The sequence below is a fragment of the Kwoniella europaea genome, chromosome 1 (assembly GCF_036810445.1).
Source record: "Kwoniella europaea PYCC6329 chromosome 1, complete sequence".
NCBI classification, from domain to species: Eukaryota; Fungi; Basidiomycota; class Tremellomycetes; order Tremellales; family Cryptococcaceae; genus Kwoniella; species Kwoniella europaea.
The window spans coordinates 16,024,422-16,038,286 of NC_089487.1; the positions used below are offsets into that span (position 1 = coordinate 16,024,422).

Genomic DNA, 13,865 nt, shown 5'->3' on the forward strand with positions numbered 1-13,865 from the left:
TCCAGATTCCGGTCGGGGACAAGGCTACTGTAAGTTGCTTGCTTGCGAAGGTTTTTGGAGCCCATGATCATGAATCATGAATGAGGTAGAACACTAAACATATGCATTGCAAAATACTACAAGCTATTAATACCACATCATCGCTGTCTTAACTCCCCCATGATCTGACGTAGGTGTACAAGCGGACTGTTAAGGATATGAGCATCAGCGTGGAAAAACTAAATACGGAAAGTTATAGCTTAAATGATACTTACGTTTAAGCAATGACACACATGTACAAAGGTCCGTTACCAGACCCAGCAGCTTCTTCGTTTCGAGGAGCCTCGGAGGTTTGAGCGGCGGAAGCAGCGAAGTTGTTGAAGATAGCGGTGAAAGCGTCCATTGTAATGGTTTGGGTTTGGGTTTGGGGTTTGGTTTGGTTTGGGAGTTTGAAAGGTTTGGTTTGGAAGTTGTTGTGATTTGTTGGTTGAAGAAAAAGAAAGTAGAAATATCGTCGAGTTCAGTGGGCGTATTTATACCTTTTTCCAGAGCTATCTTGGACTTGACATCTTGTCGCATTGGGGATTGGGAACAATAAGGATTGGGATTGACCCAAAGTGAATATGGTATGCCGAAGTGGAATGGAAGAATCTATTGTTCTCTTTGCCGAGAACTTCGAACAATAAGTTGTAAGTATACTTGGCGGGAAAAACACGAAACGGGGTGATAGTTCATGATAGTACGGCCTATTGTCTTTTCAGGATCTTATCAACTAAGAACAATAGATGATGACTGACTGAGCAAGGCAAGAGGAACCCGAAGTTCAATTTAATAACAGATTAACGCCACTAGTGTGGTATATACCATATTCTAGATCCGTTTCAAGTTTGTGGTACAGATATCTATTGTTCATCCTCTATTGTTCTTTTCCCCAAGGTATCAACCTATGGGAAAGTGATAGACGGATGTAAAGAGAACAATAGAGATGGTAACAGACGAATTAAGAGAACAATAAAGAAATCTCATTTCTGCCTTTGTTCCTGATCGACCTCCACTCTCAAGGTACCGGACCGGATTGAACATCTTGAAACGACCTTGGTTTATCATCCTACCATCTCTATTGTTCTTATCAACGATGCATGCATACGAAGTAATTGAACAATGACGGATGACCGAAGTGCATTGTTTGTGAACCGATCAAACTAATGTATGCATATGATTCATTTTCACACGGTCAAATGAACAAAAAGAAGCAGTAATACCCCGTTTCATCTACAATAGACATATCATCAATTCTATTGTTCCTCATCCAAGCCATCTCGATCATTCACACCGAGGTCTCAAATCTCTATTGTTTTCTCTAGAGGATCGGCCGATCAAATGTTAACGGCTCTATGGGTGACGATCAGCTCGGCCGGATGATATAGAACAATAAGTTAAGAGAACGTCGCACGAAGAACATACCGGTAAAGTAAGATGTAAGCTACCGAATCTTCACCACCTCCATCCATACTCAAGATTTTGTCGCTGTGTCACAATCTGTCAGTATACGACGGCCAAGGCGAATTGTCGACATGGACTCACGCTGTCACTACTGATACTTTGTCATCTACCGAAAGATGTACAGTCAATAAACATTCGACTGCTTCATGTTCTCCTGAAATCACTCACCATCGAACTTGTACCATTCTTCTTCACCTGACGCAACAGGTACTTCACTTTCCTTCCTTGTCCAACCAATATAATGACCTATACTCTGTGCGATCAGCTCGATTAGACCGGTAGACCGACGCTGAGCTTACCTGAATCTGCCGAAGCTCCTTTATGAGTGACCAGGGCTATAACAGTTCGTCAGCATCCACCACTTCAATCACACTTCGGAGTAAGATCGATACAGGGGACCGGTAGATGATCAGGGAGAAAAGAAGATACTTACCATAGAGTTCGTACATTCCCGAGACGTTATTCTCCCCATCAATACCCTTCTCTTTAACCAAATCTTCTATCTTCTTCCTTTCTTCACGTCGAATATCAACTTCTTTCGTCGCATCGTCACTAGTCGCTTTACCAGCATTTCGCTTGATAATCTTTGCTCTGACATCCCTCTCTTTCAGGATCTGCTTGACAGCGGAGTTGACAGGTTGAATTTGGGATCGCACTTCTTCCGTTGCCTATGTATCCGAATAATCAATATAGTAACCTTCAATCAGGGATATCAATGAAGTCGTCAGAAAGATGATAACACTCACAAGATCGATAGTATCAAGTTGTAAAGGGTATTTGACCTTCCTCATGATCTTAGCTTTCTTCCTATTTACACGATTAGCATCAGTCAGTCGTACATTCTCCGTCAGACATGAGTGTCCATAAACCCACTGAATATCCCTTCTCCAATAGAACCGCACCATGTGCACCACTAAATTTTGAGGTAATCGAGATAAACGAGATTCACTGAGATCATATCAGTCATCAGTATCACTCATACCGTCATCGCCAAAATGTATGAACTGGTAAACTCACGAATTGTAAACAGCCATTCTACCTAACGAAGGACTGGTTTTCTCAATCTGCTGATTCAAGCTCTGTACACGGTCATCGCATCAGCAACATGACCTCGTCTCATATACGAGCGGGGTTTCCAACTTACGTCGAGTATACCAGAGACTAAGAAGTTTGTGTTGATCGATATGTTACATTGTAATTTCAACTGTCTCTCTTTGCTTGTTGTAGCAGGTTCTTCAGGTGCTTCGGCACATTGCAATCTAAGGTGGTCGGACAGTCAATTGTCAGTTAATGCATGACGGAGTGTCAGCTGCAGTCAGCTGGAAAAGGTACTGGATACTCACTTTGAGGTGAGTTCAAGACCCATCATCTTGTCAATGGGACCATCCGCTCCACTTGATGAGCCCAAGCTGAGTTTCAGAGCAGAAAGGAGTTGAGTCCATGCTTCGTCGGCATCTGTAACGGGCAGAACAAACATCATTAGCTCACAAACACTCCATACAATCAATATATGATCGGGCAGTACATGTGTGCGTATCAGATAAATCAAGATGTATATATCTCACTCACCCTGCTGCGAGTATCTGCCAGCATTATCGGTCTCCGCAAACTGAGGGGCCATCAACCTGAGATTGCTCAAGACAGAGAAGGGAGGCACGGGATCGGCAGTCTGGTTCAATCCGCTGAACAGATTTTTCAGAGAGTTGGTTACTTTCGATTCGGGTGACGAGGAAGATGAAGAGAAGCTATAGTATATTATTTGTATCAGCGCTGTATAGGAATCAAAACATCACACGATGACAGCATAAGGGTGGACGCAGATATTGATATCTGCTACTTCGAATGAGAGCATACTTACCTATCTAAGGCAACGTTTAACTGAGGGATGGTCTTTAAAGCTTGTAAAGTGGAGTTGAGGTAGCATGTTTGACCCAAGTTGACTAGACCCGGAGGGTTTCCTTCCTATGCATGTAGGGAGTGATAATCAGCAAAATTATGGTACAAAGAGATACCACCCTTCTCGTATATGCATTCATCGAGCGAAGAAGAAGTAACGATACTCACAGCTAAAGCAACGGCGTCCTGATCCATATCCTCCAAGAACGTGATTTGTTGAGTTGGCGCAGAAGGTAATGGGCCTGCTGTACCGATCACCTACATCCATATCCATCAGTCCAAGATTCTCAAAGGCGACTTGATGCTTGGATGAAAACGTGAAAGAAAGACATACAGTGATGCTTTGATCCTAAGATATGTCATTTATTACTGTCAGCTTGAGCTCGTTTGGACCACCAAGATCAGCGATTCCGATAACTCACTGGCTTCAATCCCAATTTCGATAGATCCGCATCATCCTATCATCCCGATCGCCATTGGCATCGTCAGCTACTTCATCGCCAGCGCCAACGCAACGAGAAGCTGAGCATACCTTCAAAACACCCTTGATCATCACTTTCATTCGATCTATCATCCGTCCATCAATGGTGGTCAGCCCTTCTCCGCCATGCCACGATCCATAGAGCTCATGCTCAGGTAGGTGGCGAAGACTTACCTGGTGGTACACCAGTCACCTGATAGATAGCATCCTTGAATATACTGACCGATTTCGAAGGGTCGACTTCGACTGGATGTGTTTTACCTGAATGTTTGATGTTGACTAATTACGTTGTGAGACACATCGGTTGGAGATGAGCGACCTGCTTGTTGTAGCTGATAGTATGGAGACTCGAGCTCACCTTTCATCTTGTGTGATCGTTCGGCTGTCATTGGAGTGAATAAGAAAGACAAATGGAGGAAGAAGAGGAAGTCAAAAGAGAAAAAGTTGAATGATGGTGGAAATGGATCTGTTCGCTGGCGCGTCACTCTGTGGAGTCTCCGATCGCACCCATCCACGACCGACATCCTCAATGTATAATCCTATAATATATACTTGCAATTGCGTCTCATGATCCTAGATAGACACAGTATGAACAAGATCATATATAACAGCATGTAACACATATTCATCTCTTATTATCATATCCAGAGCCATTCATATACAAAGATACCATTTTAATTTTTATATCCCAACTTGGTTAATCATCTCTTCTTTCTCTCTCATCATCCCTATCTGATCTTTTAACAGGTGAAAGTGACTCATCACCATTTCGACTTCTACTTCTATCATCATCCCTTGATTCCCTTCGTTTGCTTACGGGAGAAGCACTTCTATCTCTACCGTTTCTCTCTGGTGAGGCTGATCTTCCTCTTTTGGAACCGGCGTAATCCCTTTCCTTGACTCGATCATCATCATCGTGATCGCCTCCCCGTCTGGATTCCCTAGGTGAAGGGGATCTTCTCCTTGGTGGTGGACTAGGAGATCTTCGTCTGGGAGGAGGGGATCTTCGTCGATCTCGACTATCGCCATACCTGCTCGTACTGGATTTATCAGTTTAAAACCTCCATCCCAAACAAGAAAACAAAAAACCAACCCATCATGTCTCCATTGTGAGCTTGGGGGTCTCTTGGCCCATTGAACGGTTATCTTTCTACCATCAATGGATCGACCATGCCTACAAATACCGACAAATCGGTTTTAGCACTGTTCCATACAATAGACAAATGTGATATACCACTCACATGTCATAATAGGCATCCTCAGCATCATCTTCTCGTCTGAACTCAACAAAAGCAAAAGCTAAATGTGGAAGTGAGTGTGAGCTACTTGATATCTTGATCGGTCGGAAGAGCATCGTTTGCGACGAGCGAATATTGCCCAAGATTGCTTGCTCGAAAGGCTCGAGAATCGTAAAAACGTCAAAGAACGGTAGGATCTAGTTCTCCAGTCGTGATTCCACGAGAAAGGGAGCACAAGAGGGAGAAGATACGAGAAAAGCGATAGGTCGGTCGAAATCGCCAGAGCACGACGCAATTTGAGGGTAAAGGAGAACGAACGAACGAACGAGCGAATCGGGAACTCGCAGAACGAAGCTTCTTTCGGCATTCGCATCGCCATATTCATCAGATGTCTTTGAAGGGGTAATATAAATGATGAGATATTGCTCCTCCCTGAGATCACTTCACTTCAAGATGGTTTTGAGGGGGAAAAGCATGGACGAAATCGATCTGAGTAACAAAAGTAAAATGGGACTTACGAGACGAAGTAGGAGTTTTCAATGCTGGGATATCACATCTGATCAATCTACCATATCTCTCGAATTCATATGCTAAATCTCTAGCTCTGAGGTTGGAGGCGAATCCAGATACGTAAAGGACACTATCAATGGTCGTATGAGCTCGATGTCAGTGAACATGTACTGGATGAATGGGTAGATAGGTAGAGATGGAAGGGAGATACTGACGTTCGGTTCTGCAAGATGATAAAAAAGGAACTTTGTGTCAGCAAGAGGTTCCTCCCCGTTGCCTGTAGATCCCGTGCAATGAAAAAGCCAGACTCACCATTTTGATGTGATCTTACAAGCACTTTTGATGACTGAGATGATGCGTTGGACGTCAAGAAGAGTTGGAAGTCGATGGAAAAACACACTCCGAGAGATGCATGTCATGATGAGGACACCGAGGAGATTCGCTCATCTCCGTTACAAGGGGGGACTAGGTTGTCGGTGTTATACGGGGATTCATCTCTTTGGCACTTCTCCCTTGAAGCATCTGAAACGTGGTAAGGAGGTACACGTGTGTATTTACGTAGGTACACACTGACGTCGAAGGGTGGAGGTTGTTCGTTTCAGATTGCAGGAAGAACAAAGATCTGGAACGTGAAGAAAAAGAAATCATTCACATCCCATAACCAGACTCTCAATTGAGTTTACTCGAATACAGGTTCTTATGCATACGATGCATATTACATTGGTCTACATGTGCAATACTGAGAGCAAAAGTTGAATAGAGACTGACGGATAAAGCGGGAAAGGGATGTGTAGAAAGAGGTAAAAAGTCATTACGAATGTACACAAGCCCGCCGCACAGCCCCCGTTCAACTATCTGCATACATACACTCACTCATACATATAACCTTTGTCAATTCATTTTCATCCCTTTCCAATCTCATTTGCGATTTCTGTTTGCATGCTACATGTTTGGTGCACTTCCTCATCCATTCCTTTCATCGACACCAACTGTATCTATATTTTTCTCTTCTAGGTCTACATACATAATCTTCTCACGCTCTTTCATTCTCAATCATACCACTCACCGAGTCCAAAAACACCTCGACCTTCTCACACTCCTCACCTAACATCCATAGATAGAAAGATAATCAGTCAAAATGTCTGTATCGGGCAATGGAGGAGGAGCAGGACCTTCACAAAGTCGAGGAGGGTCATCGAGATTTGAAGGGGTGACCGATGTCTGGTAAGTGAGATCTCTTCACTTGTCTCCGATCGATGTTCATCCAGAATGCTATACTGTAGTACTCTAGGAGCGACCTTGGCGGAAGATACTGTGCTAGCTACATTACGAGAACGATTCCTCATCTCCCAACCCTACACATCATTATCGCCTTCCAACTTGATCTCAGTCAATCCACAATCATATCTACCAGTCAATGGAGATGCGTCACTACAAAATTACGTAGCAGAGTATTATAGGATCCGAGTAGACGATGAAACTTCCAGAGATGCAGATTCGACCACGAAGAAAGATAGATTAGGTCCGCATATCTTTCAACTGGCTTTGAACGCTTACTATAACATGAGGAGGACAAGGCAGGATCAGATCGTGGTTCTGAAGTGAGTTACATCGTTCGATTCTGAGGGTTGGCACCTGACTGATTGACGATGTTATTCACCATGATAGTGGATCTGTCGGTTCTGGTAAAACGGAAATGAGGAGATTAGCAATCAAAGCCATATCAGAAGTCAGTGTAGCTCCACCAGGAAAGAAAGGTTCAAAGGTTGGAAGTCAAGTTGCTAATGCGGAGGTATGTATCGTTATTCTTGCGTTAAACATATCAACACATCCACATCGCATCAACGCTGATTAGTGTATCCCCTCATAGTTCATCCTGGAATCCTTCGGTAATGCTCATACCCTCACCAACGATAACGCCTCTCGATTCGGTAATTATACGGAACTGCAGTTCAACGATCGAGGTAGGTTAGAAGGTCTCAAGACGATCGAATACTATTTTGAACGATCCAGAGTATCTCAGACTCCCTCAAGTGGTGAAAGGAACTTCCACGTATTCTACTATCTGGTCAGTGGTGTTCACGGAGAGGAAAAATCATTCTTGAAGTTAGAAAACACATCATCTTATCGGTATTTACAAAGTCGAGTTAGAAGGACCGGTACAGATGATCGACAAAGGTTCGAACAGCTTAAACAAGCATTCAAGATTGTTGGATTATCGAATCGATTAGTAGCTCAAGTGTGTCAGTTACTGGCTACGATCTTGCATATCGGTAACCTTCAATTCGAAAGTGGTGGAAATCAACATGAAGGTGCAATCGTCACGAACTACGAAACACTATCGACCGTAGCTGAATTCTTGGGTGTATCTCAAGAAGCTCTTGGTGAACTGTTCTCATTCAAGACTGTTCTCATGAGAAAAGAGGTATATACAACATTCCTAAATCCCGAACAAGCTGAATCAGTCAGAGATGAATTGGCAAGAACATTATATTCACTATTATTCTCCTGGTTGAACGAACATATCAATCAGAAATTATGTAAAGATTCTTTTGGGTCCTTCATTGCTTTATTGGATTTACCAGGTATGCAGAATAACCACGGACCCGTCGCAATGTCGAACTCATTAGATCAATTTTGCTTCAACTTCGCCAATGAGAAAGTGCAGAACTGGGTATTACATAGGATTCACGAATCGACCTTGGAAGAAGCTAGTAAGGAGAAACTTACAGTCACTAGGATACCGTATTTCGATAACTCAGAGTGTGTCAAGATGTTATCGGATAGCAAAGGTGGTTTAGTCAATATCATGGATGATCAAGCCAGAAAAAAGCGAAGTGAAGGTCAATTCCTGGAAGCTATGGGGAAAAGGTTTACGGGTCATGCTTCTTTCTCACTGGCCACTCAGAGTAGAAGTGGTGGTGCTACCTTCACCATAAACCATTATGATGGTCCTGTTACCTATTCTACCGAGAACTTCCTCGAAAGAAACGCCAATGAAACTTCAGCGGATATCTTACGATTACTTCGTGGTAATACTACCGGATCTCAAGCTGTCTCAGAGCATCAAGGATCAAACAACCCATTTATCAAATCGCTTTTCTCCTCGAAATCTATCGCCACACAAGCTCATCCAAGAAATGATGACGAGATCGTAGCTGTACAGCAGCCTGTTCGACCAATGCGAGCACCCTCCACACGTAGAAGGAAAGGTAGAGCATTAAAAGCTGTAACTGAAGAAGAAGAGGAAGAAGGAGAAGATGATGAAGTTGGCGGAGGAAATGATGGAGGTAATGCTGGGAAAGCTCTATACTGCATAGCAGGTCAACATTGGGCTGCTTTAGATACGTTATTACAAACCTTTGATCAAGCTCAACCGTGGTTGATATTCTGTCTGAGACCGAACGATAGTCAATTGCCATCTCAGGTGGAAATTAGAAGTATGAAAGGTCAGATCAGATCTTTAGGATTGACGGAGATGGCTCAAAGACTCCAGACGTCTTACGAAGTCAGGATGACCCATTTCGAAGCCTGTGATAGGTACGCAGAGGAATTTGAGGTTAGAGGAATATTAAAGGGTCCTTCGGATGTTGACAGGCTGCAGGATTTGAAGAGGGTGCTGGGTCTGAACGATAATCAGATGGCTATAGGGGCTAATCGAGTGAGCGACAGAGCATTAATTATATAGGATCGAGCTGACATCGATACCAATGCAGGTGTTCCTTTCCCATGCCGTCTTCCATCGATTCGAGGATCGGTTGCGAGCAGAAGAGAAGGATGAACAGCGACACCGAAGAGATGACATGGAATATCTTGATGAGAATGAGCGTAAAGTCGATCCATTTTCACCTTATCAGCGCGATGTCTCACCTTCCGCCTCTCCCGCTCTTGGTTATTCCGATCCTTACCTTCAAAACGAATCTACTGTGGATTTGCCATTAGTCGATCATGCTCAACCTCTTCGACAAGACTCACCTGATGACTTTGACGATATTCGAGGTTTTGCTCCTAGTCAAGTAATCAGTCAATTCGCCGATTCTGCTTCCAACGTGGGTACGGAAACCTATGCTCCTTCCAGAAACATGTTCCGTGACTTCGATCATAGAGATGAAAAGGATGTCTTGGACGTCGAACCTCAGGAAGGTGAGACTACCGAAGAGTACAAGGAGTCCATGGCGAGAAGAAGATGGGTCTGGCTCTGTACTTTCCTGACCTTCTGGATCCCCGGATTCATGCTCAACAAGATTGGAGGTATGAAACGTCAAGATATTCGTCAAGCTTGGAGAGAGAAATTAGCTATCAACATGATCATCTGGTTCATCTGTGCTTGTACAATATTCGTCATTGCTGCCCTCGGTCCTCTCATCTGTCCTACTCAACATGTCTACACTTTGAGCGAATTATCAAGTCATAGTTCCAAAAACGATCCCAATAGTGTTTTCACGGCTATCCGAGGCGAAGTGTTCGATCTGACGCAATTCGCTCCAACACACCTTACGGCCGTTTCAGTGGTACCTACCAAAAGTCTCATGCAATATGGTGGTCTTGACGCTTCAAGCTTATTCCCCGTTCAAGTCAGCGCTCTATGTGATGGTGTGAATACTCCTATCAGCCCTTATGTCACTCTCGACAGTATCAACACCACCGATGTATTCATGCAATATCATGATTTCCGAGCTTATACCAACGACTCTAGACCTGATTGGTACGCCGAGATGATGATTATGATGCGACATCGATTCCGAGTAGGATTCATGGGTTATACGAAGAAAGATATCAAGAAGATGGCTAATTCCGGAAGAGCCGTAGCGATTTACGATGGTCTAGTCTACGAAATGACAACGTATATACAACAGAATGGAGGTGGTCTCAAAGCTCCAAACGGTGTAGAGCTCACTGCGGATGATCAAGCTTCTCGTCGATTCATGGCTGATCAAGTGGTCGAACTGTTCACTTATAACGCTGGTAAAGATATCACAGCATTGCTAGATAACTTGGGGACGACAGCTGGACAAGATCTAGTCAACAAGCAGAAGGTGTGTTTAAGAAACTTATTCATCATTGGGAAAGTTGATTCGAGAGATTCACCTCAATGTCAATTCTCCACCTACATCCTCTTGGCCTTATCGATCGTCATGGTATCGATCATCGGATTCAAGTTCTTGGCTGCGTTGCATTTCGGTTCGAGTCGTGCGCCTGAGAATCACGATAAATTCGTTATCTGTCAAGTACCATGTTACACCGAGGGAGAAGAGTCCTTACGTCGTACGATCGACTCGTTGGTTAGGTTAAAATACGATGATAAAAGAAAACTGTTGATGATCATCTGTGATGGTAATATCAAGGGATACGGTAACGATAAACCCACACCTGCGATTGTCTTAGATATCCTTGGTGTAGATCAAAATAATGATCCAGAACCGTTGAGCTTCCAATCTTTGGGTGAAGGTTCAAAACAACATAATATGGGTAAAGTCTATGCTGGATTATATGAATGTGCGGGACATGTCGTACCGTATCTGGTAGTGGTAAAAGTTGGTAAACCGACCGAAAGACCTAAACCAGGTAATAGAGGTAAAAGAGATTCTCAGATGATAGTAATGCATTTCTTGAATAAGGTGGGTTTTGTATCTTCCTTTTATATGAATCGTGAAGGCGGGGAATGGCTGATATCTGATATGGTGAAATAGGTACACTTCAACGCTCCCATGAATCCTTTGGAATTGGAAATGTACCATCAAATCAAGAATGTCATAGGTGTGAATCCAAGTTTCTACGAGTACCTGTTTATGGTCGATGCGGATACTACGGTCGATGAGATGTCTCTGAACAGACTTGTTTCTGCGTGAGTACCGATTATTTCTCTGCTCTAGCCAAATTACAGAAGGCTTATGTCAAGCTAATTACAGGATGATGCACGATAAGAAGATCATTGGTGTTTGCGGTGAAACTTCAATCGCGAATGCAAAACAATCCATTGTGACGATGATGCAGGTGAGCTGAAATCTTCGAGGCCTTCTCGAAAGTAAAGCTGATACAGGCATATAACATAGGTATACGAGTACTTCATCTCGCACCATCTGGCTAAAGCTTTCGAATCGCTGTTCGGATCCATCACCTGTCTACCAGGTTGTTTCTCGATGTATCGACTCCGTTCGCCTGATACCCATAAACCACTATTCATATCAAACGGTATAATCCAGGATTATTCGGAAAATCGAGTCGATACCTTACATCTAAAGAACCTGTTGCATCTAGGCGAAGATCGATACCTCACCACATTGGTTCTGAAACACTTTAACGACTACAAGACTAAATTCGTCAGAGACGCTTACGCTCAGACGGTCGCTCCTGATTCTGCTAATGTCTTATTATCCCAAAGAAGAAGATGGATCAACTCGACTGTGCATAATCTTGCGGAATTGGTCTTCTTAGATCAATTATGTGGATTCTGCTGTTTCTCAATGAGATTCGTGGTGTTCATCGATTTGTTGTCCACGATTATCGCTCCTGTTACGGTAGCCTATGTGAGTGATTTTACAAGAAATTCCTGTCTTTGATCATTGCTTCGTGTTGTATATGTCTACATCTGTATTACGCTTGAGACAAGAGAATGGAGATTCTCAAGGCCCATGCTGATGACTTATTCTATCGTCAGATTGGATATCTCATCTACCTCATTGTCAGAGAAGGTAAATCGATACCGACGCTTAGTATCATTATGTTGGCTGCGATATACGGTCTGCAAGCTTTGATCTTTGTCTTTAGGTTGAGATGGGATATGGTAGCTTGGATGGTTTGTAAGTGTCGTCTTGCTTCAAGCTCCGTTACACAATTTCCATTATCAGATGTGTTCTACCCGGGAAGTCACTTGCTGATTCTACTGCTTGACATCATCCAGTCTACATTGCTGCCATCCCTTACTTCTCGTTCTTCCTCCCTTTGTACTCGTTCTGGAAGATGGATGATTTCAGTTGGGGGTCTACTCGGTTGGGTGAGTCAATGAGTCAACTCGCAAAGAGTGGAATCCTTGCTGATTTCCCACGATAGTGGTCGGTGAGCATGGTAAGAAGATTGTCATACATGTAAGTTATCAATACCGTAAATATCCATAAACAGTGCTGAAAATACATATCACAGGACGAAGGTAAATTCGATCCACGATCGATACCCCTAAAGAGCTGGAATGATTACGAGTGAGTTGCATCCTGAGCGTTCAGCCTATTAGTCAACTGACATTGTCGATATACAGAAACGAATTATGGGATCAAGAATCAGTCCATTCTGGATCTTACATGGCACCCAACAAGGGAGAATACGACTCTCGACCAGGCTCAGCTTACGGGTATGACAACTACGATGCCAGATCTCGTGTCTTATCACCATCTGGATCCTACGGTGACCTGAAAAATCAATCGAGAGGTGGATCAATGTACAATGGTGTTGGAATGGGTGTACCGCAATTACCTTATCAGAATAGAGATCTCATGGGATCTCCGATGAATTCCAACAGTCATTTACCTCTCGGAGGAGATAACCAATCGGTCTTTGGAGATAATAAGAGTCTATATGGACAACCTATGAATGTAGATCAACGAAGTTTATATGCTGGTTCATTTTACGGTGGAGGAGGAGGACAACCACCGATGTTGGATCATAGAACTTCAAGTTACTCTCTACATGGTAATACCCCTCAAATGGGTATGGGTATGGGTATGGGTATGGGCGGAATGCCACTTATGGGAATGGGAATGGGACAACAAGGGAATATGATAGGATTAGATCATAGGATATCATCATACTCATCATTTAATCCACCGCCTCCTCCCCAACAACATCAATATCAATCTCCTTATGGTGACTCAACACAATATCAACAGAGATCACCATTATCTCAGCCTGCTTCAAGACCCGTATCGAATTTCTTAGGCGATGCCGGTATACCCCCTTCTGCATCAAATGATAATGATATTGGATTGTCATTAGGTCCAGAAGGGATTACTGAAGCTCAATTGGAAGTTTCCATCCGAAGGATATGTGCAGAGAGCGATTTGGATACTCTGACGAAGAAAGTGGTTAGAAAGAAGTTGGAAGAGGAGTTTGGAGTGGGGCTGGGAAGTAGGAAAGATAGTATCAATAGGATTATCGAAGAGGTTTTAGCTGGTGAGTGAAGTCGAGATTAAGTATGAAGTATATTGTTCAAAAAATTGGAATTGAAAATGGGAATACTGATATTACTTGTTTGGTTGGTTATGATA

General features: G+C 43.3%; 4 protein-coding genes across 4 annotated transcripts; 1 reads left to right on the forward strand and 3 right to left on the reverse strand.

Moving 5' to 3' along the window:
• Positions 1–256: 256 nt before the first annotated feature.
• Positions 257–382, reverse strand: V865_006100 (uncharacterized protein; the record flags this gene model as incomplete). Its single annotated transcript, XM_066229860.1, has 1 exon — positions 257–382. The coding sequence occupies one exon, from the start codon at positions 380–382 to the stop codon at positions 257–259; it is 126 nt and encodes a 41-aa protein (XP_066085957.1).
• Positions 383–1,415: 1,033 nt separating this feature from the next.
• V865_006101 (uncharacterized protein) lies at positions 1,416–4,248 on the reverse strand (the record flags this gene model as incomplete). Its single annotated transcript, XM_066229861.1, has 17 exons — positions 1,416–1,506; positions 1,564–1,588; positions 1,651–1,728; positions 1,782–1,817; positions 1,916–2,150; positions 2,229–2,289; positions 2,356–2,430; positions 2,500–2,561; positions 2,627–2,741; positions 2,826–2,937; positions 3,052–3,227; positions 3,341–3,444; positions 3,547–3,636; positions 3,801–3,836; positions 3,911–3,945; positions 4,034–4,138; positions 4,218–4,248. 17 exons carry the CDS (start codon positions 4,246–4,248, stop codon positions 1,416–1,418), a joined length of 1,467 nt encoding a protein of 488 aa, XP_066085958.1.
• Positions 4,249–4,556: 308 nt separating this feature from the next.
• On the reverse strand, positions 4,557–5,922 carry V865_006102 (uncharacterized protein; the record flags this gene model as incomplete). The annotated part of the gene is made up of 6 exons (XM_066229862.1): positions 4,557–4,890; positions 4,953–5,033; positions 5,101–5,158; positions 5,616–5,737; positions 5,823–5,830; positions 5,920–5,922. 6 exons carry the CDS (start codon positions 5,920–5,922, stop codon positions 4,557–4,559), a joined length of 606 nt encoding a protein of 201 aa, XP_066085959.1.
• Positions 5,923–6,745: 823 nt separating this feature from the next.
• Positions 6,746–13,778, forward strand: V865_006103 (uncharacterized protein; the record flags this gene model as incomplete). Its single annotated transcript, XM_066229863.1, has 13 exons — positions 6,746–6,831; positions 6,891–7,208; positions 7,276–7,399; positions 7,478–9,268; positions 9,324–11,225; positions 11,298–11,452; positions 11,517–11,601; positions 11,661–12,134; positions 12,266–12,407; positions 12,509–12,601; positions 12,658–12,692; positions 12,748–12,803; positions 12,860–13,778. 13 exons carry the CDS (start codon positions 6,746–6,748, stop codon positions 13,776–13,778), a joined length of 6,180 nt encoding a protein of 2,059 aa, XP_066085960.1.
• Between the last annotated feature and the right edge of the window lie 87 nt (positions 13,779–13,865).